Here is a 22,524-nt window from a genome sequence, read left to right as displayed (position 1 = left end):
CAAGTGTTCCTGAGCCCCTGCTGTGTGTTAAGCACTGTGCTTTCCATTTATTATCACTAATGCTCATAGCCAACTTTTATATAACAGGTGGGTATTAATATCATCCCCCACTTGGCAGATGAGGAAACAAAAATTCAGAGGGATTACAAAACATGTCCAGAGCCATCCAGCCAAGAGCAGATAAAACCAACAATTAAACTCAATCCACTTGCCTCCCACCCAATGCCTGTGCCATTACACCATGATAGCTCTTTGAATTGAATGTCAAAGAGAAAGTGTTGTCCTTCAGGCTATGCTGCAAATGAGAACTAGAATTGAGGCCATTAATGCAAGCTCCCCTAGATTACCAGTATAGGTTAGACCACTCTAGTAGGTATGTCTTGTTCCTGTTTCCTTGGTATCCATCTGGTGACAGTATCTGATTTTTCTTGGGAACTTCCCCTCCCCAGCTCTCTATTTGATTTGAGTGGAACTGGCCACAACCCTCAGCTCCAGGAGCAGACACATGACCTAGGCTGGTCCATTAATAGCACAGTATCCCCTTGCTCACTGTGTGATTCAGGGTGAGAAGGTGACCCAAGTTGATCCATAAGTATCAGTTAGCTTTTGCTGTATAACAAACATTCCAAACCTTAAGACTTAAATAAGAAACATTTATTATTTTTCACAATTCTGTGGATAGGCAGGGTGGTTCTTCTGCTCTAGGCCAGCTCATTGATCTCAGTAGTATCTTGGTGGTTTGCCTGGAGCTGAATGTTCTAGGATGACCTACTCAGTGTCCAGTGGTTGGTAGGCTGGTTTGTCTAGGGACACCTGGAACAGAATGCTTCTGATCCATGAAATTTCTTATCCTCCAGTAGGTTACTCCAGGCTTGTTGCTGTGGCAGCAGCATTCAAAGAAATCCAGAGCAAAGACTGAAAAGCAGGTTGAGATTTAGGCTTGGAACTCACACAGTTGCTTTTACTACATTCTATTAGTAACACAAGTTACAAATCTAGCCCAGATTTAAAGAGTGGTGCAATAAATTTCACCTCTTAGTAGAAGGAGCTGCAAAGAATTTGAGGCCATTTGCAATTTACTTGAGTCAATCTTGGACTTTCACTGGAAAACTGAGAAAGAGAAGTCTTTTTTCTATCAGAGTTGCTGGTCCATTAGACTGTAGGCCTGGAGATGCTGGCAGGCATCTTGCCAACACAGGGGAAAGGCTTGTAGAAAGGAAAGGACTACCAATACTAGAAATAGAAATTGCTGATGGTTTCACTTGAGCTCCTGGGTCCAACCATGACTATATTTAGGTTGGTTTGAGCCTCTCCTCTATGAGATTGGAAGTGAGAGGAAGGAGGGTTTCCTTGCTTCTGAATATCTTCCTCGCACTCCCAAAGAATCCCAAAGTCCATCTCTTAAATGTTGGCAAGAGCTGTCTCCATAATTGATGCTGTATTTCTTAGCCGGTTTGAGCTGTTGTAACAGAATACCGTAGACTGGGTGGCTTATAGACAACAAAAATTTCTCTCTCACAGCTCTGGAGACTGGGAAGTGCAAGGTCAAGATACCAGCAGATTTGGTGTCTGGTGAGAGCCCATGTCCTGGTTCACAGACAGCAGTCTTTTCACTGTATCCTCACATGGCAGAGGGGCAAGGGAGCTCTCTGGGGTCCCTTTTATAAGGACGCTAATCCCATATGTGAGAGCTCCACCCTCATGACCTAATCACCTCTCAAAGGCCCCATTTCCTAATACCATCACATTGGGGGTCTGATTTCAGCATATAAATCTGGAGGTACACAGACATTCAGCCTTGAATTCCATTTGAGCTCCTGGCCCACCTGTTGTTATCCTTCTACTGAAATAAATAATTTCCATGGAGATGGGAGTGAGGGACAGGTTGGTAAAGAAGACAGCTATGGTGGTTTCACAGTGTTTGCTTTGATTTCAACAGAGACGGGAACGTCTGCAGGGGTTTTTCAGAAAAGATGCCAGGAATATGGACATATACTAATTTAATGATGAGCAGGCACCTGGAAAAAGTGCCTGGTTTTGAATATTGGTCACTTTTTGGTGGTATCTGAATCTCTCCATGGTGTCTAAATCTCTACCATTTATAGTTTTCCTGTTAGGGTCAAATAGAGAAGCCCCATCCTTTGTAATTTATGTGAATTCAACCATGGCAGGAAGAGGTGGGAACAAAAATGAAAAGAGAGAGGGGGAGGGGGAGGGCAAGGGAGGAGGGGAGGGGAGGGGAGGGGAGGGGAGGGGAGGGGAGGGGAGGGGAGGGGAGGGGAGGGGAGGGGAGGGGAGGGGAGGGGAGGGGAGGGGAGGGGAGGGGAGGGGAGGGGAGGGGAGGGGAGGGGAGGGGGAGGAGTCACAATGCAAACATGGCAGGGGAACCACCGTCTACCATTGAGTCTATAAGCACAAGCCTTTCGGTGGGTGTAAGATGGAAGCCATGTATCTGCTATTGTCCCCTCACTCCATCCCAGTTCCCACCTGCTGGGCACAATTAGTATTTAAAGATGGCTATTTCCCTTCAACATGGACCTAAGAAACAACTTCCTACAAAGCTCAACTAGAGAAATGCAGTGATGGGTTCCAGCCCTAGAAAAAAGTCAACTAGGTATATAGAGTTTCTGGGAGACAGCACACTGCTGTTTTCTCTGAAACCTGCCACTCTCATCCTTTGTAATGTCTTCATCAATTGCAGCTTTGAAGACTCTCACTGGAGGGTGTGACACCCTTCATTGGATCACTTGAGCTCATCACAAATACAGATGTTATTTCTGACTCCAAACGCCAGCACTGCCAATAAACTCGGACTCAGACTCCTTCCTGGCTCTGAAGCTCCTGAGCAGTCTTCCCAAACTGCCTCCCCGTTCCAGCCTGACGGTGCTGGAGGGCGGGGAGGAAAGGATGCCCCTCTGCTGGGTTCTGCCGGCGACATCAGGCTGCCCAGAATCTAAGCAGCGGCTGGCCATCAGCTAGACAGGATGCCGAGCTGCCTTTGTGTACCCTTCACTTGGACACAGGAGCCCTTCACTTTCCCTCCTTTGTTAAAGGCACACTATGAGGAAAGGAGTGAATTCGGCTGTCTTTTTATAGCCCTCTCCAAAGGTCAGGCTTTCTCCTGCGCTGGAAGTGGCCCATGACACACTGTGTGCATAAAAGGGATGGATTATCAGCCTCACCTTTACGTCAGGGCTGTGCTGAGCATACAATCTACCTCCCTTTTCTTCCGCAGAGCCACCCGAGGCTGGATTTGATGTTTTATTTCTGACCCTGCATGAGGGATCCCCCCAAACTCCCCCCTCCCATAGGAGGCCTTGAACAACACTCACTTCCTTCACCTGGATGACCAACCTGGGCCATCCTGATATGAAGCAGGGGTTCCATTTGCATGAGTAAAAACACAAGACCCAAACTAGGCACAGCTTGCTGTAACCACACAGAGGGACCAAGAGCCAGGCACCTGTGTGTTCAGAGTTATTTTAAGAGAACAATCCTCAACCCACTGTGTGGCTTTTGTTCACCTGACAGGTACCCGTGTGGATTATTGATAATTCACTCAACATCCATTGATTCAACACATACTTACTGACCACTTACTCTGTGCCATATTGTTCTAGGTGCTTGGAATACACTCAGTGAACGAAACAAACACCTCAGCCTTCACTGAACTGGCATTGAAAGTACTGTCTGTTATAATGGGGGCTCTAGAATTTATTGTCCAAACTCAGACACTCTTGAGAGGGAAACTGATTGCCATGAATAATTAAGTCAGAAAACAGGCACAGACCAGAACCATCCTTGGCAAACCGCAGAGGAGGTGTGCAGCGGTTCAAGGATTGCCTGGTAGTGGACACAGCTCAGTAATTAGGTGCTTCTAGAGCAGAAAGAGCATGTGCTTTGGAGGTAAGCAGTGCTGAGTTTGAGTCCCAGCTCAGAGAGACTTACCGAGGATCATCAACTACTCATCCCTTCCTTTTGATTTTCAAGTTTCCTGATAGTATGGATCACATGAAGTAACACATGGAAAGACCTAGCACATGCCTGCCACATAGTACAGTTCAGTCCTCACTTAACGCCGTTGATAAATTCTGCGACTTTAAGTGAAATGACATATAAAGGAACCAATTTTACCAAAGGCTAATTGATATAAACAAGAGTTAAGTTCCTACAGCATCTTATCAATGTTATAACAAAACAATGTTGAACAAAATGACAGCCTTCGAGGACCTGTGGTAGAGGCTTAACCACCACTGGTTTCTCATCCCTCAACTCAGTGCCAACACCCCCACCTCCCAACACACACGTTCACTAGATTTAGAAGCTACCCTTTCATAGCTAAAGCAATCTACCTGGATTAGCAAAAAACTTATACCGGTTAAATAGCTACAGGGAAGTTTCTACTGGAGCAGACTAAAACCAGTGAGAAAATCATGATCATTACTACATTTATTGAGAATTTGCTGCGCATGCTCAGTAGTTTTTATCATCATTGAGCTGCTTAATTCTTACAATCTCTATGAAGCAAGTCATGTTTTTGCAACCCATTTAAAAGATAATGAGACTAAGGCCTAGATCAAGGGGTCAGCAAATGTTTTCTATAAGGGCCAGTAAGTAAATATTTTAGTTTTGCGGGCCATAGGCATTCTGTTGCAACTATTCAAGTCTGCCAATGCAGCAGGAAAGCAGCCACAGATAGGTAAACGAAGGCTGTGTTCCAATAAAACTTGACTCCTGGCCTAGAGAGGTAAAGCCTAGCTCATCAGGCTAGTGAAGTGGTTTGACTGGGGTCCGAGCTACACCTCTACTACACACTGTTCTGCGTCTTGGTTTACCCCCACTACAGTCAGTGCTGGAGAACTTTCTGTATCACAACAGAGACACCGCATTCTCCCTGGCTACAGAGTAATCCCTATTTCGGCTGAATTGTAAGCTGCTTAGCTGGTCCCCTCCTGGCAGCTACTGAGGTCAGTTACAGAAGTTTGCCATCACAAATAATGCTGTAGCAAATGCCTATACACAAGTCATTCTGCACACGTTGAGCTGTATTATATCTTCATGGAGTTCAGCCATGATATCCGTATCCCAGGCTGGAGGCAACATTTGTGGGAAGGCAAAAAAAAAAGCAGCTTCCAGTTATCTGCCCCCATTCCTGAGCAGCTTTCCTGAAAATCTCACCTAAGAGCTTCTGATTATATGTCACTGACCCAAACAAACTCCCACGGGCACATCCAGTTGCAGTGGGGAGACAGCCTGAGGGCCTCCCCTGGGCTCTCATAGAAATGGGTGGATAAGCACCACGTCCCATGTTACTCCAAAAAGCTGGGAGTGATCCAAGCTGTCCCTTCTTGCTATAGCTTTCTTAAGGTTCCCTTCCCTCAGATGGGGAAAAAGTATGAAGCATGAAGTAACCCTCAGGAGCTCAGACTCTCAGCCTTAGCTGTCGCCTTGTTGGTGTCTTTTTCTCCCTATCTGGAGATGCCTTCTCCCCATCCCATCTTTCCTCTACTATAGTCCGTTTTAACTAATGGCGTTTCATAGAAAAACTGCAGATAATTTTTTTTCAGACACTATTTCTTCCCAATAAACACTTAACATTGTTAGCAGCACCCTTCCTTATCGCCTTAAGGAATACAGAAATGGAAATATACTTTATGCCCACATACTCTGACCAATATCAGTGACTTTCCATTTCCTAATTTCACATACAATAACTCTTCAAACACCTCAAAAAGGTCCAGGCTCCTTCTGAACCCTAAGTGAAATCATTACAAAATGTGGATCTAAAAGGAAGGGGGATGGTGGTTCCAATGAGAGCCCCTGTCTACATGCCAAGGAAACAGATCTGAGAGCAATCTGAGGAGGTAAAATTACAGATCCTAAGATTAATTCGATGTGGACAGTGAGGTTGAAGAAAGAGCCAGAAGGCTGGATTTTGGCCTCTAGTTTATACAGCAGGGTAGATCTTTTAATCTCCAGTGGCTGGCCCTTTATCTGGCACAGGGCAGATGCTATTTTAATAAATGTTTTGTGAATGAAAGAAAAACCTTCTTTCAAAACCAGTCACTTCCCTTGACATGATTTCCTTATTTCTGTCCTATATTTTGATAATTTTCCTATTTAATCTGAAACTCACCATTGACGCATCTTTCCTTTAGGTCCTGTTTTAGTCAGGGTTCTGGAGAAAAAGCAGAACTAAGAGCGTGTGTGTATACATATATATATAGAGAGAGAGAGAGAGAAAGATGACTTATAAGGAATTGGCTCACGTGATTACAGAGGCTGACAAGTCTCAAGATTTGCAGTCAGCAAACTGGAGACCCAGGAGAGCCAAGAGTGGGGTTCCAGTCTGAAAGCTGGCGACTCCAGACCCAAGAGCCAATGTTTCAGTTCAAGTCTGAAGGTAGAAAAAGACCAATGTCCCAGCTCAGCAGTCAGGCCGGAGGAATTCCCTTTCCTTTCAGGAGGGTCAGCCTTTTTGTCCTTCAACTGATTGGCTGAGGCCCACCCACATTAGGGAGGGCAATCTGCTTTACTCAGTCTACCCAATTCAAATATTAATCTCAACCAAAAACACCCTCACAGAAACACCCAGATTAATGTCTGAACAAATGTTTGGGCACCCGTAATCCAGTCAAGTGGATTCATAAAATTAACCATCACTAGTCACTTTTGTGTGTCCACCTGACTGATTAGCCAACAAGCCCTGCTCTTCCTCTGGAGGTGCTTTCCATGCAGTCAGGGTCCTGGCAGGAATGAGAGGCATTCAAATGGGGGTAACTGAAGGGAGTTTAATGATGAGACTGCTCAGAAAGGTGAAGGGTGGATGAAGGGGACTTAAGCTTGAGGGACGGTGAAGCTTCCAAGGTCCTTTGACAGCTGGAAGCTACTGTGACCTCCGGGTGTGATGAGGCAGACAAAGGGAATGTGCTAGGCACTGTTCAAAGCACTTGACTCATATTCCTTAAAAAATGTGGTTTTCTTTATTGACTTTAGAGAGAGGAAGGGAGAGGGAGCGAGTAATATTGATTGGCTGCCTCCTGCATGCACCCTATTGGGAATCAAGCCCACAACCCGAGCTGGGCATGTGCCTTGACTGGGAATCGAACCAAGACCTCGGTGCATGGGATGATACTCAACCAACTGAGTCACACCGGCCAGGACGACACATATTATCTTTTAAAAATGTTTTATTGAGATATAACTCACATACCATACAATTCACTGATTTAAGGTGTACACTCCTATGACTTTTGGTATATTCACAGCATTGTGCAACCAACACCACAGTCAATTTTAGAACATTTTAGAACATTATCCTGAAAAGAAACCCTAAACTCCAAAGCTATCACCCTCCAACACTCCCATTCCCTCCAGCCCTAGGCAATCACTAATCTACTTTCTGTCTCTATGCATAGATTTGCCTATTCTGGACATTTCACGTAAATGGAATCATATAATATGTGGTCCTTTGTGACTGGCTTCTTCCACTTAGCATGTTTTCAGCTTGATTCATGATAACCCAGGAGCAACTATTTTACAGGTGGGTAAATCAAGGCAGAGAGGTTAGGTAACACCTGGTAAACGGTAGAGCAAGAATTCACAACCAGGTGCTTCAGACCACTATGCTACACTGCCTCTGTAACTACAGAGCCCTCACTCAGGTCCTCATCCATCATCAAGTGGAACACTATAGCAATATCCCCGCAGTCTCATCCTCCCTGATCCAGTCCATCCTGGACCCAATGCCCCATTTATAACCACTCAAGTTCTGCGTCCACCAGGACCTCCTGGGCTCAGGGGACATCAGGCCTTTTTACCTGCCCAACATCTGTTCTCCCTTCACCTGGTGAGGGGACTCTGGCTTCCTTTGTGGAAACCATCCCTACCCCACTCTGGGCCATGTGGCTTAAGTGGGGTTGTCCCCACTCCACCAGGTTCAGGAGCAACCATGTGACCAGGCCTGGCCAGTGAGAGCACCACAATTCCCCAGGCCAGTCATGGGGTGGGGGGAGCAAGGAGTGGGACATATTGGAGAAAAATGAGACTAGAGGTGGGGAGGGGGGCATGTGCTATGGATTCTGGGAAAGGAAACTTTTCTCTCTCTTCTGCAGAAGCTAGAGGAAGAGACCCTCACCCTTTTTGTGGATGGAGGAGTATTAGGAGGTGATTAAAGTGCTGCAGCAATTCTGCTACCTTACATGAGGAGGACCGCTAGGAGCCCAACTTCAACACTGTGTAAAGCAGAGCTAGGAGAAAGAGAAACCAGGTGTTTGGTTTGAGCTCCTGGATCAAACCATACCTGAAGAAAATGACTTCTGGGTTTCTCATTTAGCAGAGCTAATACTGATTAGAAGCAAAGGTGAGATATTTTGTCTCTTCTAAATGATATAAGGGAGTCATATTCTAAAATTCTTTCATTGTACAGCACTTAGAATAATATGGTCCCTTAAAGTGGCCAAATAAGTACCTGAGATAATTAATCTTAAAATGCCCAGGTTGTCTTATTTAATCACATGCACAGAGCATCAGCAAGTGAGTGCAACAGGTGGCATCTCCATGCAATTTTTTATTGTTTCCATAAAGCCACTTGGAAGTTAGGCATGGATAATACCACACAAAGGCTGCCCCTCCCCCCCACACACAGTAGAACGGGGAGCATTGCTGTCACCATTGTTTCCATATGATGAAGACAACTTGATCTGGAACATGTTTCCAGCTGTCACGGCATCAAATGGGCTGGAGAAAATCGGAACAAGTCACACCTTAGCAGAAAACTGCAGGAAAAGTGGGACAGAATGTAAATCCTGAATCAGCCCTCAGGGAAAAGCATCAATTTGGGGGCAGATTTAAAATAAAGCCCTTGTGGAATTAAATCACTGATTCTTAACCAGGGTGCACATCAAGCCCTTGTGTGTTTTTGAAACTACATCTGTCCCTTAGACCAGCCCTATAGTGCCTGCTTCAGCAGGAGTGGGGGGAGCAGGAGCATAAGGAAATTGTTTTTTAACCTCAAGAGTTTAGTCTGACGTGCATGCCTAGTTAAGAATTCCAAAATTGCCCGGCCGGGCGTGGCTCAGCAGTTGAGCGTCAACCAAGGATCCAGGCGATCGGGGTTCGATTCCCAGTCAGGGCACATGCCCGGGTTGCTCGATCCCCGGTCGCGAGTGTGCAGGAGGCAGCCCATCAATGACTCTCTCATCATTGATGTTTCTATCTCTCTCTCTCCCTCTCCCTTCCTCTCTCTGAAATCAATAAAGATATATTTAAAATATATATATTCCAAAATTAATCATCAGGAAATTCTGTATAACTGGAAATACAATTGAGATTTTTAAAAGGGCAACAAAAAGTATCATGAAGAGTAGTTCTCAAAAAACAACACAGCAGCTATAAAGAAAAGGCATTTTTAGGGAGAAGAGTTGAGACATGGTTGCGGGTAAAATGTTTGTCAGGCTTATGCTGGGTTTGAAGTGCAGATGGACAAGAGGACTGAAGGACACCCACAAGTCTGACCCTTCCCCACTTCATACTTTGATCCAGATGTTTCTAGGTGTGCTCACACCAAGATCAGATTGTTGTCACTACTTGTTTCAATTATTTTATTCCATTCTATGAGCCCACATGATTTGTTTTTAGCTTAGACTCATTTATCAACTGTTGGCTGAGGGCCTGCTAAGCTCCAGGTACTGGGGACAGCCCTTGACTTTGAGAAGTTCACTGCCAAGTTGGAGAAATGGTAGGAAAGCAGGTAACAACCATGCAATGATAAAATGCAATGCCAATGCAGGAAGCTAGGAAATGCAGGAATAGGAGACAGGGTGTGGGATGAGTTCACCCAAGAGATAGGGGGTTTGAAAGGGCAAAGAGCCTTCATCAGGAGAGGGGCTGAGCATGGGGATCCTAGAAAGGTGTAGGTGAGCAAGGTGGGTCTAGGGAGCAGTGCCAACTAATGAATATGCACGCAGTGCAGCCCCTTGGACACTACTTGGTGCTTAATGCTGGTTTCATGCAGCACTCCCTAGACAGAGACTAGTCAGTCTCCCCTGTGTTTTCCTCTCTCTTCCTTTTCTGAAAAAGAAAATGCCTCCTCCCTGACAAGGATGCACAAGCCAGTGGCCCCCTCAGAGTAGAGCAGCCAGCTGAGCGAGTCTTCCGCATCTCACAGTGTGCAAATGTGACAGTCCACTCTCACCTAAGGTAAAAATCAGGAGGTGGGATTATTGGGGCCAGATTATCACAACATGTAGCAATTGCCTGTCCACGCTCCGCAGGCATTGTCCCTATGACATTATGGGAATGACTAACAGAGTTGGTAAGGGCCGCTGGACTCAGGACTCCGGGGCAAGGGCGCCCCCTGGTGTCTGCAGGCCGGCACTGGGAAGCCCTAGACCTTCCTTGCCCTTGGCGAGCCCAGCAGCAAATCTTTCTTTGAGAACCAGGATCAAAGGACCCATCCTGTTCAGTCACAGCCCAGCAGGGCTGCCATTAAGGGAGGCAGGAGTGGGAGGAAGCATGTCCCGAAGGCAAGAGGGGCCTTTTAAACCTTGATAACGTATTCAATAGAAAAGTGCTTTGTGCTCTGGCAGAGCCAAAAAAAAAAAAAAAGGCCCTTTTGAGGAAAGGTTTCTTTGTTTCCCTCCGTTGGGAAAGGTTGGGTTTTCTTCTCCACAAATCACTGGGATCCAGGGGTCTTAAGGAGGATCTTTAGGAGTCTATGGGGCCCACCCAGAGTTTTTATCATATTCTCAAGGAGGTCTGGGATCTCCAAAAGGGTTAAGAGTCCGGAAGGGCCCCTCCTCCTGAAATTCCATAGAAACTATGTTCAAATGTGGTCCCCTTGAAGCATTAGAGGTCCCCAAAGTCTGGTACTAATAACCTAAATGTCCACTGATAGGGGAAGAGAGGAAATAAGAACGGGCCAGATGGCCTCGCGGTTAAATTCAAGCCTCTCCAGCACCTAGCACACTCTAAATGGGCGAACGAGGAGAGTGTGTGTCCAACAGTGTGGTCCTGAGAGTTCAGGGGGTAAAGCAGTCTACGGAGGTAAGGAACTGGCACGGTGCTGCAGTGGCTCAGCTGTATAATGGAAGAAAATTATTGCAGCCAATTAAAAGAATGAGGGAGATCTATATGTATTGACTTGGAAAGATGGCCAAGTAGGTCACCGAATGAAAAAGACAAATTGCAGATCAAGATGCACAGTATCACTCCATCTGGGGAACAGTACAAACCCAGATATGTACATGTATGGATAAAAGGTTGTGTGTTTTTTAAGTCTGGAAAGGTACACAATGAATTATTAATGTGGTTACTTCTAAGAATAAGTTTGGAAGGGTGCTTTCTTTTCTTTTTTACTAATATGCAGTTCATGTTGTTTGATTCTGAAGCAAGCATTACTTTTGGAAGGGAAAAAAAAAAGAAAGAAAAATTGTATTGTCTTATGTGGCAGATTGCTAATAGTTAATCACAAAGTAAAGCAAGTAGTCAGTTTTCCTGTTAATCAACAAGCAGTCTACAGGGAGATTTATCTGTCACTGTAAATATGCTTTAGCATTGCTGGAGTATTTCACCATGTATACATACATATACACACATTATTTATTACAAAAAAGTTTTAATTTTTTTAAAAACAGGGCAATTTAACTTTGTATTTAGTCTAAGAAAAATTTACTGAGTGTCAAACACTGTGCTGGGCTCTGAAGATATGGAAAGGATTCAGACGGTCTCTGCCTTCTAGTTCGTGGTCTAGTTCAATGCTTCTCAAACTTTACTGTGCTTCCAAATCACCTGCAAGTGTTGGGCACTGGTTATTATCTATTGCTTTTTTAGCAAAGCAGCCCAGAACTCTGCAGCTGAAAACAAACATTTATTATCTAACACAGTTGCTGAAAGTCAGGAATTCAGGACTGGCTTAGCTGAGTGGTGGGTGATTCTGGCTCTGGATCTCTCATGAGGCTGCAGTCAAGATGTTGGCTGCAGTCATCTGAAGGCTTGACTGGGGCTGATGGATTCACTTCCAAGATGTCACACAAGATGTCACTTCCAAGATGCTATAGGCAGGGAGCCTCAGTTCTTGGCCATGTGACCCTCTCCACAGAGTAACCGCCTGAGTGTTCTCATCTCATGGCAGCTGGCTTCCCCGAGAGTGAGTAATCCTGGAGAGAAAGGTGGAAGCTGCAATGTCTTTTATGACCTACCAGCCTTGTAGTCATACTCCATTATTCCCACTATATTCTGTTTGTTAAAAATAAGTCACTAAGGACAGCCCATACTCAAGAAAGAATTAGGTTCCACTTGTCTTGAGCAGAGGAGTATCAAGGAATTGGTGGACATACTTTAAAACCACCGCATCTTGTTAAAATGCATATTCTGATTTAGTAGGCCTGGGGAGGAGCCCAAAGTTCTGCATTTCCAACATGCTCACAGTTGATACCACTGCTGAGTAGAGAGGAAATCACACATGCAGAGAACAATAGCTCAGATCACATCTTTGGAACTATACTACTTGCAAGAACAACATCCTTTGTCATGCTGGCATCATCTTTGGATGGTGTCCAATTTTAAAATCACATTTCCTCTGAAAGGTCAGAGCAATAAAGTAAGGGAAAGACAAGATTACACGAGGACAAGCTGTAATGCAATAAAAAACAATCAAATGGGAATCCATAAAATCTCTCTGTTTGTGTTTTAGAAGCTCTCAGAAGCATAAAACATTAGGCATCAATTCTGAAGGGGATGCTAAACAAACAGCAACAAGTCTGGGCTTTTAATAAGGATTGTACAAAGTGCCGTCATATGCCTAAGATTCCTGACTGCAATACTTACAAAATTAGCTTTGATATGGAAGGGCAACAAATACCACCAGCATCTCAAAGATCAAGGCTTCTATATGCTCTGCTGTCTTGAAGGACGGTACGTACATTAAAGAAAGTGCTTCCCCACTCAACAGCCTCAATTGAAATTTGCTTTCAGATACCACAGAAAACTATAAACCCTGTATAGTTTTATTACAATTCACATGCCATAAAATTCACTACTTTAAAGTGTACAATTCAGTGGTTTTTAGTGTATTCACACAGTTGTGTAACTATCACCACCATCTAATTCATCACCCCAAAAAAGAAACTCCATATACATTAGCAGTTACTCCCCAGTCCCTTAGCCAACCATGTCTAGTTTCTGTTCTATGGGTTTACCTATTCTGGACATTTCATACAAATGGAATCATACAATATGTGACAATTTGTGTCTAGAAATTATTATTTGTGGTAAAATATCCATAATATAAAATTTCATTTTAACTTTTTTTTTTTTTTAAATATATCTTTATTGATTTCAGAGAGAGGAAAGGAAGAGGGAGAGACGGAGACAGAAACATCAATGATGAGTCATTGATCGAGCCCTCAACTAGGGCATGTGCCCTGACCAGGAATCGAACCCTGATTGCCTGGATCCTAGGTCTACGCTCAACCGCTGAGCCACGCCCGGCCGGGCCATTTTAACCTTTATAATGTGTAGAGTTCAATGGCATTAAGGATACTGTTGTGCAACCATCATCACCATCCATATCCAGAACTATTTTCACCTTTCCATGCTGAAACTTTGTACCCAAGCATCATCTTTTTAAGACTCACCCATGTTATGTATCAGCACTTCACTCCTTTCTATGGCTGAATACTATTCCATTGTATAGCTACATCACTTTTAGTTATCTATTCATCAGCTGACAGACGTTTGGGTTGTTTCCACTTTTGGGCTATTATGAGTAATGTTGGTATGAATATTCACGTACAAGTATTTGTTTGAACATGTTTTCATTCCTTTTGGGATTATACCTAGGAGAGGAGTTACTGTATCACATGGTTAATTCTATGTTTAACTCTCTAAGGAACTGCCGGGTTATTTTCCAAAGGGGCTGCAACATTTTACATTCCCACCAGCAGTTTATGAGGATTTCAACTTCTCACATCCTCACCAACACCTAATTTCTTTTTGATGTATTGTCTTTTTGATTATAGCCATCCTAGTAGTGTGAAGTGGTAGCTCATTGTGGTTTTCTCTAATGACTAATGATGTTGAGCATCTTTTCAAATGTTTATTGGTCATTTGTACATCTCTGGAGACATGTCTATTCGAATCCTTTGCCTGTTTTTAATTTTGCTATTTGTCTCATTGTTGAATTGTAAGAATTCTTTACATATTCTAGAATCTAGATACAAACGTCTTATAAGATTTTTGACTTGAAAATATTTTCTCCCGTTCTGTGGGCTTTCTTTTCACTTTCTTGATAGTGGTCGTCAAAGCACAAAGGTTTTTATTTTGACTAAGTTCAATTTATCTATTTTTTATTTTGTCACATGTGCTTTTGGTGTCACATTTTAAAAACTGCTGTGTAATCCCACCCGGCTGGGCGTGGCTCAGCAGTTGAGCATCGATCTAGGATCCAAGTGACCGGGATTCGATTCCCGGTCAGGGCACATGCCCGGGTTGTGAGCTTGATCCCCAGTTGGGGGCGTGCAGGAGGCAGCTGATCAGTGACTCTCTCATCATTGATGTTTCTATCTCCCTCTCTCTCCCTCTTCTTTCCTCTCTCTGAAATCAATAAAGATATATTTTTAAAAAATAAAAATAAAAAAACAAAAAACTGCTGTGTAATCCTAAATCACACAGATTTACCCATATGTTTTCTTCTAAGAGCTTTAGAGTTTTAGCATTAACATTTAGATTTTTGGTTCACTTTGAGTTAATTTTTGTATATGCTGTGAAGTAGGGGTCTAAATTCATTCTTTTGCATGTGGTTACCTATCCTGTATTTTTTTTTTTTTTTAATCAACAAGAAGCATAGAGAATGGCCTTCCTTTGGTTTCCTGGTAGCATCTTTCCCCTCATTCCTACCTCCTCCACCCCCCTTACCCCACCCCCACTGTAAGATTTTTAATTTTATAGCAAAACAATCTGTACAGACCAGGGGCACAGGGGCTCACCCCAGATGGGTAGCATCCTTTCAATAAATCTCCACTGAATTTTGCTGAGAGGCACACAGGAGTAGTCTTGAATTATGTTACGTGAAAATGACTTCTAATAAGAGAGTGCAATTTCTTCATTCATTCCCATCAATAACTATTTCTTGAAAACCTATTATGTGTCAGTGATTAAAGCAAGGATTCCTGCCCTACAGAGGTTACATTCTTGCAAGAAAAAACATAACTAGTAAGTACATTATATAATATGCCAGACGGTGGTAAGTGTTATGGCGGGCAAAGAGTGCAGAACAAGCGGGGAGGGGGGCATGCAGTGGGGTAAAGTGTGCAATTTTGAAAAAGGTGGTCAGGGTGGGCCTCCTTTTAAAAGGTAACATTTAAGCAAAACTTTAGGAGTTGGTGAGAGATCTGAACCATGTGGATATCTGGGAAAGAGCACTCTGGGCAGAGGGACAGCCATTGCAAAGAACACACAGCAAGAGTGTGCCTGGCATTTCTGAGAAGCAGCAAGACCTGTGTGGCTGGAGCAGAGTTAAGGAGAAAGAGGTCACAGAGGGACAGATTGCATAGGGTCCTATAAACCATTTTAGGGACTTTGGCTTTTAGTCTGAGGGAACTGGGAAAAGCCAAGGGGAGTTCTGAGCTGAGTAGTAACATGATCTGGCTTATCGTTCAAAGGATCACTTGCCTGCTGTGTTGAGAACAAACTGTGGGAGGACAAGGGTAAGGCAGGAAGAATAATTAGGAGGCTTCTAAAATAATCCAGGTGAAAGGTGAGGGTGGGTGGGCCCTGAGTGGAAGCACTGAAGGCAATGAAAAGGATTTGGTAGAACCCACAGGACGGCCTGGTCAACTAGACGGGAATATAATAGAGGCAAGTGTCAAAGGTGACTCCAGGGGTTTTGGCCTAGAACCAGAAAGATGGAGTTGCCATTAACGATGACAGGGAAGGCCACTGGGGAAGCAGTATTGGGGGGGAAGGGGAGGTGAGTCCAGCTTGGGGCAGATGGAGCCTAAGATTCTCTTCAACCTTCAAGTGGAGGGGCCAGGTAGAAAGTGGGCTATTTGAAAATGGGAAATCTGGGGTGGAGATACACATGTGAAAGAATCAGCCACAAGGTGGGATGAGATACCAAGAAGATGATGATGACAGGGCCAAGGACCTTAGCCTGAGCGCCCCGGCATCGAGAGACCCAGAGGACAGGGGGAACAGCCTAGGAGGCTGCCCTCGCAGCAGTTCTGCAGCTGCTTAAGAGCATCTTGATCCTTCCCCCTCCATTTCTTGTCTTCCTTCCTTTAGGACACCTACAGCCTATCACGCAGGGACTGGAAAAGACTGTTCGCCGTCAAGAAACTCGTGGTCTTATATCGTAAAGGTGTAAAATTCACCTTTATAAAATAATGTAGACATGAGGCGGTCACTGTGTAGGAACTTGGCTTTTCCATTGTTAACCAACTACACTAAGCCACACTGCAGATGTCTGTTCGTAACCTAGCACTAAGGAGTTGGGAATCTGAAATTGCATTTGACCTTTCTCCCCCATGTTTAATTTACTACAATTATCATCAGAAGGCTGATTTACTTATCACATTGACTAATCCAAATTACCCCAAATTATCCAGTGTCCACTGTCCTTCAAAAGTGGACCCCTTGGAGGCAAAACATGCCCCAACATGCAGTGCCGATTAAACCCAGGAAGGCAAAAGCCTTAATGACGTAATTCCTCACCACAAGAAACTTGGAGTCTAGGCCAGGGATCCCCAGTCCTGACTCAGACTAGAGTCACCTGGGAGCTTTGAAAACCATTCTAACCCCATGCCCCACCCTAATTCAGAATTTTTGGTTTACCATCTGAAAAGTTTAATTAAAAAGCTCCTCAGGACATTCTAATGTGCAGCAGAGAAAAATTATTTAAAAATTTGCAAATCATAAAAGATTTTAACACAGTATGAAAAGTTTAGTCCGTTTTGGTCCATTTTTTTTGGTAACTGACCTAAAGAAAATTATTGGAAATTCGCAAATAATCCACAATTTAGTATATTCTCTAATGGAAGTAACCTGCCCTCAATCCACAATTCAAAATAGAAACAATGAGTCTTCCACTTACCTGAGGAACTTGACAGTCTTGCTTTGTATCAAACTTAAACACTGTTGTGTTTTCAATTTCCTTTTGTTACCAGTAAACCCAAATTTTTCTTTAGATTCCTATTACTTTCTTAATGATTCATTCTCAATGTTTTAGGAAAAAATTAGCTATGGACCAAACAATGACCAGCTTTGTTTTCTGTAATTTGAATGCACCTGGTGAACTGTCAGCCTTATGTCATACACAGAAAAAAAATCAACTCTTGCAGTTTAACAAAATTCACATAACAATAATATAACCAGGGAAACTAAAAACTAGCATAAACTGGCCTTATTCTGTTTAATGAGATACCAAGTTATTTTTCAGAGACAGCAGAATAAGGTTACAGATCATATACTCAAACAGTAGGACAACACACTAGAGAAAAAATTTACCCTAGAATAACCTTTGAAAGTCACTGGGTCAAAATCCACCGTGGACTACATACAAACCCCAACCCCCGAATTCAAACATTCCACGCATGAAAAACGGTGATTCCCAAGCACCTGAGTGCAAGGCTCTCATTCTATTGAATCAATGTAACTCTATAAATATACACAACTCCCCCTGCTTCTTCCTTTAAATGTAGCTCCAAAACCCTCAGTCTGGGAGACAGATTTGAGCTTTGCCTCCTGTCTCATTGCCAGTGGACCTCCCAGTTAAAGCCCTTTCTCTTCTCAAAAGACGATGTCATAGCATTGGCTTCTTTGAGCACAGGGCAGGAAGCCCTTGCACAGCAACAATAACTGTACATTTCCTTTTCTGCCAGTCTCACTTGTTAAATTACTATCATCTTTTATAGACAGAGAGAAAAGTGGACATACCTTAAACTCTTTCTGATAAGTATATCGCCACACTGCATCCAGCCTGGATAACCTTCTTCAAAACGGCGTATGCTGGAGCCTGTTAAAGACAACAATAAGCAAACAAAAGAAGCATGTGCTATGTTCACTTTTAATTGTGAGATACATGTCTGGCAGGGTTGAGATGTCTTTGGATAAGAAATAAGATCTAGGAAACAATTCATTTTAATTTGGAAAGAAAAATCTATTCAAAAGATTAGAATGCCCTGTGACTGCCAAAGCACTGAGTGCTGAGTCCCCTGGTGTCTCACCCGGAAGGGGGGAGCTGCTCGGGGAAAGGATGTGGAGGAAGCAGGAACTGAGGCTCCCAATTGGGAGCTTGCTCTTTGTCAAAGCAGTGCATTGGTTTTCTTTCTTTGGCAGTCACTTTGAAATTTATTTTTCTGGAAACAGAAACCTTCCCGCCCCTCAGCCTTCCAAATAAGGTGCCCAAAGCACCACAAGCGACAGTAAAGGTGGGTCCTCACCAGTTCTGCGTCATGCTCAAGGCCTATGTCATGGTGCTCAAGCTCTTCATCTCTAAATTTCTTTATCACCTGGTTAAATAAAAAGAAGTAGCAGCAAGTCGGCATTCCAACTCCCTTGGTGTTCTGTCTCATTTTGGAAGCTAAAGCCTCATATTATTATCTAAGATGGGTAGGTAAACTTTTCCTGTAAAGAGACAGTCAATGCTTTAAGCTTTGTATGGTCCCTATCATATCTACTCAACTCTGCCACTGTAGAGGGGATAGCAGCCATGGACATGTGAACAAATGGGTATAGCTGTGTTCCAACAAAACTTTATTTACAGAAACAGGTGGTCGGTCACAAACCATAGTTTACCAACCTGATTTAGGCTTTACAAAAAGCCAGACCTATATCTGTTCCCTTATCTGCTGTGGAAAATTATCTGAGGGTATTTTTTATTTTTTTTAGATCTTTATTTTTATTTATTTTTATTATCTGGGGTATCTTTTAATTCATTTATTTAATCTGAAGGGTTCATGCTAACAGCATTTGCTCAGGACCTACCAATAATCCGGAAAGGAGAGAATACAGGCCGGGCTCAGAAGACATGGGTTCCCAACCTCTGCCCAAGCATGTGACCACGGCACACAGCGTCAGCTCTCTGTGCCTTAGTAAGCTTGCCTTTAAAATGAGGCACTGACCTTGATTTCTAAGGTCCCATCATTCCCTAACATTCTGGGGTTTTTTCCTTACTAAATTGCCTGTCTGCACCTTTCCCCCCTATCGGCCCCTTTCTGAGTGTAGTCAAATACCTGAAGAAGCTCCTCATATTTTTCAGGATCCTCCTCCATCAATGTCCTGATCTGGTTGTTGTAGTGATGTGCTATGGACTCTTCCACAGCCACAGTACAGGCCATCGCTCCCTCCCTCCCAAGCAGGGCGGTTCCTGCACCTGGAATTGTCAAATCCAGAGCAGAAAAGGATGGGAATGATACCACTGGTAAGGGAGAGCATATCAGGTCAGGGCTTGTCAACTTCGGCACTATAAACTTTGGGGCTGGATAATCCCTTGTTGTGGGGTCTGTCCTGTGCATCGTAGGATATTTAGCAGCATCCCTGGCCTCCCCAGATGTGACACAAAAAATGTCTTTAGATATTGCCAAGTGTCCTTAGGAGCAACTTGACCCTGTTGAAAACTACTGTTTTAGGTGGTACCCGGTCACAGTGTTAAACCTTGAATAACGTAGTAAGAGAACTATTCTCTTTCCAAGGATCTCCCTAACCTGATTATGGCAAGGAGAGAGTTGTCATTTGGGGTGAGTATGTCTCTGATTCTTCTATACTATTTACTTGCCTCCCTTTTTAAGAGTGAGCAGATCTCTGGTGTAGAACTTTTGTCAGAAAACATTATCTGGCTACAACTGAATTAGTGTAGTTTCGTTTCCCTCTCTGTTGTATCATTTTTACTGTACCTTTTATTTATAAAACTAATGATTTTAAGATTCTATCATAAATAAATTTAAGCAAAATAAAAATCAGCCAATTTAACTTTAGAATAATATTAAGTAAAAAAAAGGCTGTAGAAGGACACAGTAAGAATTGTGAAGTGGTACTTAAAGGATACGATCATCCCAGGCCCTTCAGCTCCCATAAGCTCTTCTGGACAGACACGTACCTAGCAAAAACCCCGCCACGTTCCAAAGGGGCATCAAAACCGTCGGTCGGACCCTGAATGTAACCATCAATTCACTGAACTTTTTCAAGTGGTCCTTTTCTTGATCCCACATTTTCTGTAAGAAACATAATACAGACATGCAGGCATTCTATACAGGCCACCTGCTGTACCCCAAGGAAGCTCCATGCCCTATCCCTGAACCATGGTTCTAGCAGAAGCCCCTCAGACCCACAGGATGCCTATTAAAGGATGAGGAACCATACCCACAAGAAATGAGAAGTTCAGCTCATTTCAAAATCAGGAGGGCAAAATATTAGCTATCGTGTAACTTCCTTCCAAATTGCTAGCATATAAGTATCATGTACATCAAAGGAGAAAGGAAAGATAACAGCTAACACATGGCACTTCCTAAGTGCAGGGTGCTGTCAATAGTTTTATGTAGACAACTCATTTAAGCTCTACAACTGCTTTGTGAAGGACAAACTATTATTATCCCCATTATACAGATGAGGAAAGTGAGGCACAGAGAGGTGAGGTAACTTGTCTGAGGACTTAGAAAAGGCAACTTAACTTGTGCCGAGTGTCTGTTACATGCCAGGCATGGTATCAGCTGCTCTATTCCAGCCATTTATTCCTCATGAAAACACAATGAGGTAGGTGTTATCAGCCCATTTTTCAGATGTGGAAATGAAGATCCAGAGGTTATGTGACTTCCCCAAGGTGACATAGGTAGCAGGTGAGAGAGAGTTGGAATGTGAAGCTGGGTCTATGTGACTCCAAAAACCCAGGTCTCTCTCTCTGCTTCTCAGTAAAAATATCTCTACTGGGTTCCATTGGGGGCAGGAACGCAACCTCTCAGCAACTAGTACTTTTATCTAACATGGTTTCTCAACCCCTTTTTCATTATCACCCACCCCACCATGAAAATTTACTACTACAGATATACCATATATGTGTTTCTGTACTAGATGCCCGTCTGTGCTCTATACATGAAAGAATCATGTGCTTTTCACTTCCCCCTCCCCAATATCCAATTTTCACTTGTTTGGAGAGGAACGATGTCCCCTGAGAACGCATGAAGGCCTTGGGGTCCCCACCCCCTAAGCCCTGTCCAATAGGCCAGGCCAGGAGAGATGAAGCAGCACCCACCTGAATGACAGGCCCGACACTTGTGCGACCCAGGACGGCCATCTGCCCTGCATAGATGCGGTTCGCTCCATATTCACCGGCATGATCCACCCGGATAATTCGATCCACAGCTGCCCGATTGATGTTGTCTAAAGTCATTCCTGAGCTACAAAATCTGACACTGATCCTTCTTCCACTAGCTGCAATGCAAGTGTTTATTCTTCATTACTCTCAAGTAAGATTGAGATGTCTCCTTTTACAGACAGAAGAAAAGGGCACCTTAGAACAAAGGTAACAAATGAGTTCCCCACAGGTTAACATGCCCTTAAGGGTATTGTTTATCCTGAAGTATTGTGTGCGGGGTTTTTAAGTGAATTAGTTACCTACACTTAAAACAGAAGATCTTAACTAAATATCTAAATTTCTGGTTTCACTTTAAGTGTATGAAGATCTGGCAATTCTTAGCCTGTTTTCTCCCCAGGCAGTTAATGTGGCAGCTGGCTCTCGAAAGGCATGGTTCTCCTTTAGTTCACCCATTCCTCCTGGCCCTTCGTTCCCAACCCTGGCTGCACAGAACCTTCCATGGAGCTTTCAAAACCATGAATGCTCCTCCCCAATCCATTTCTGGGAGAAGGGCACTGGTAGTTTTAAAAAGCTCTGTGCACAAATCTTCTCTGTAGCCAAGGCTGAGAACCAAAGATTTAAGATCTCTTAAAATACCTGCTTCCATGAGCATCTGATTTTGAGAAATAAGCCTTAGAACTTAGGTTTCATCTCATTATGGTCTATAACCAATTCAACTGAATTATTCTTGCCTTCAAAATGTAAATTCTTCAGGACAGATTAGATTTGTCTTTAAAAATCTGCTAATAGTAAGTAACACCTGGATTATATTCTCTGAGCCTTGCATTAGGACATCCTAAAAGTTTTTTCTCTAAGGGTTTTGTAACAAAGTAGGTATGTAAGCTATTTTCACCCCATTTTGCAGATATGGAAATGGAGACCCAGAGAGACTATTTAGTTTGTAATGTGAACTTTAAGCTGTATTGGTATCACCTTGAGATGTGTTCCAAGGCTTACGTATGACAACCATGTCTTTAATGGATACTTTTCATTTAGGCTAACTTCAACACCCAGAAAATGTATGGAAATTTTCATTTTTGGTACATCTGTAGTTTTTTCATTAAAAAAGTTTGAGTGCTTTGGACACAACGTGATGGGGTAGGCCTGGTGGGATTTGGGATATGTCTTTCTGCATTTGAACATTTTGGCCAGGTGGAGTTTAAAACGCTTCACTCTAA

General features: G+C 43.4%; 1 protein-coding gene across 2 annotated transcripts; it reads right to left on the bottom strand.

The window, feature by feature from the left end:
• Nucleotides 1-657: 657 nt before the first annotated feature.
• Nucleotides 658-21,509, bottom strand: COQ7 (coenzyme Q7, hydroxylase). 2 transcript variants are annotated; one of them, XM_016196271.2, is made up of 6 exons: nt 21,245-21,508; nt 20,096-20,210; nt 19,233-19,372; nt 18,441-18,509; nt 17,935-18,013; nt 658-915 (listed from the first exon to the last, which is right to left on the bottom strand). In XM_016196271.2, exons 1-5 carry the CDS (start codon nt 21,380-21,382, stop codon nt 17,936-17,938), a joined length of 540 nt encoding a protein of 179 aa, XP_016051757.2. In that variant the 5' UTR covers nt 21,383-21,508; the 3' UTR covers nt 658-915; nt 17,935. The 2 variants fall into 2 exon arrangements, with proteins under 2 accessions (XP_016051757.2, XP_016051758.2); XM_016196272.2 differs by lacking the exon at nt 658-915 and adding an exon at nt 9,937-12,158 and having other exon boundaries at nt 21,245-21,509.
• Between the last annotated feature and the right edge of the window lie 1,015 nt (nt 21,510-22,524).

This window comes from Miniopterus natalensis, chromosome 3 (assembly GCF_054644295.1).
Source record: "Miniopterus natalensis isolate mMinNat1 chromosome 3, mMinNat1.hap1, whole genome shotgun sequence".
Lineage (NCBI taxonomy): Eukaryota > Metazoa > Chordata > Mammalia > Chiroptera > Miniopteridae > Miniopterus > Miniopterus natalensis.
This window is presented reverse-complemented; position numbering and strand designations above follow the sequence as displayed.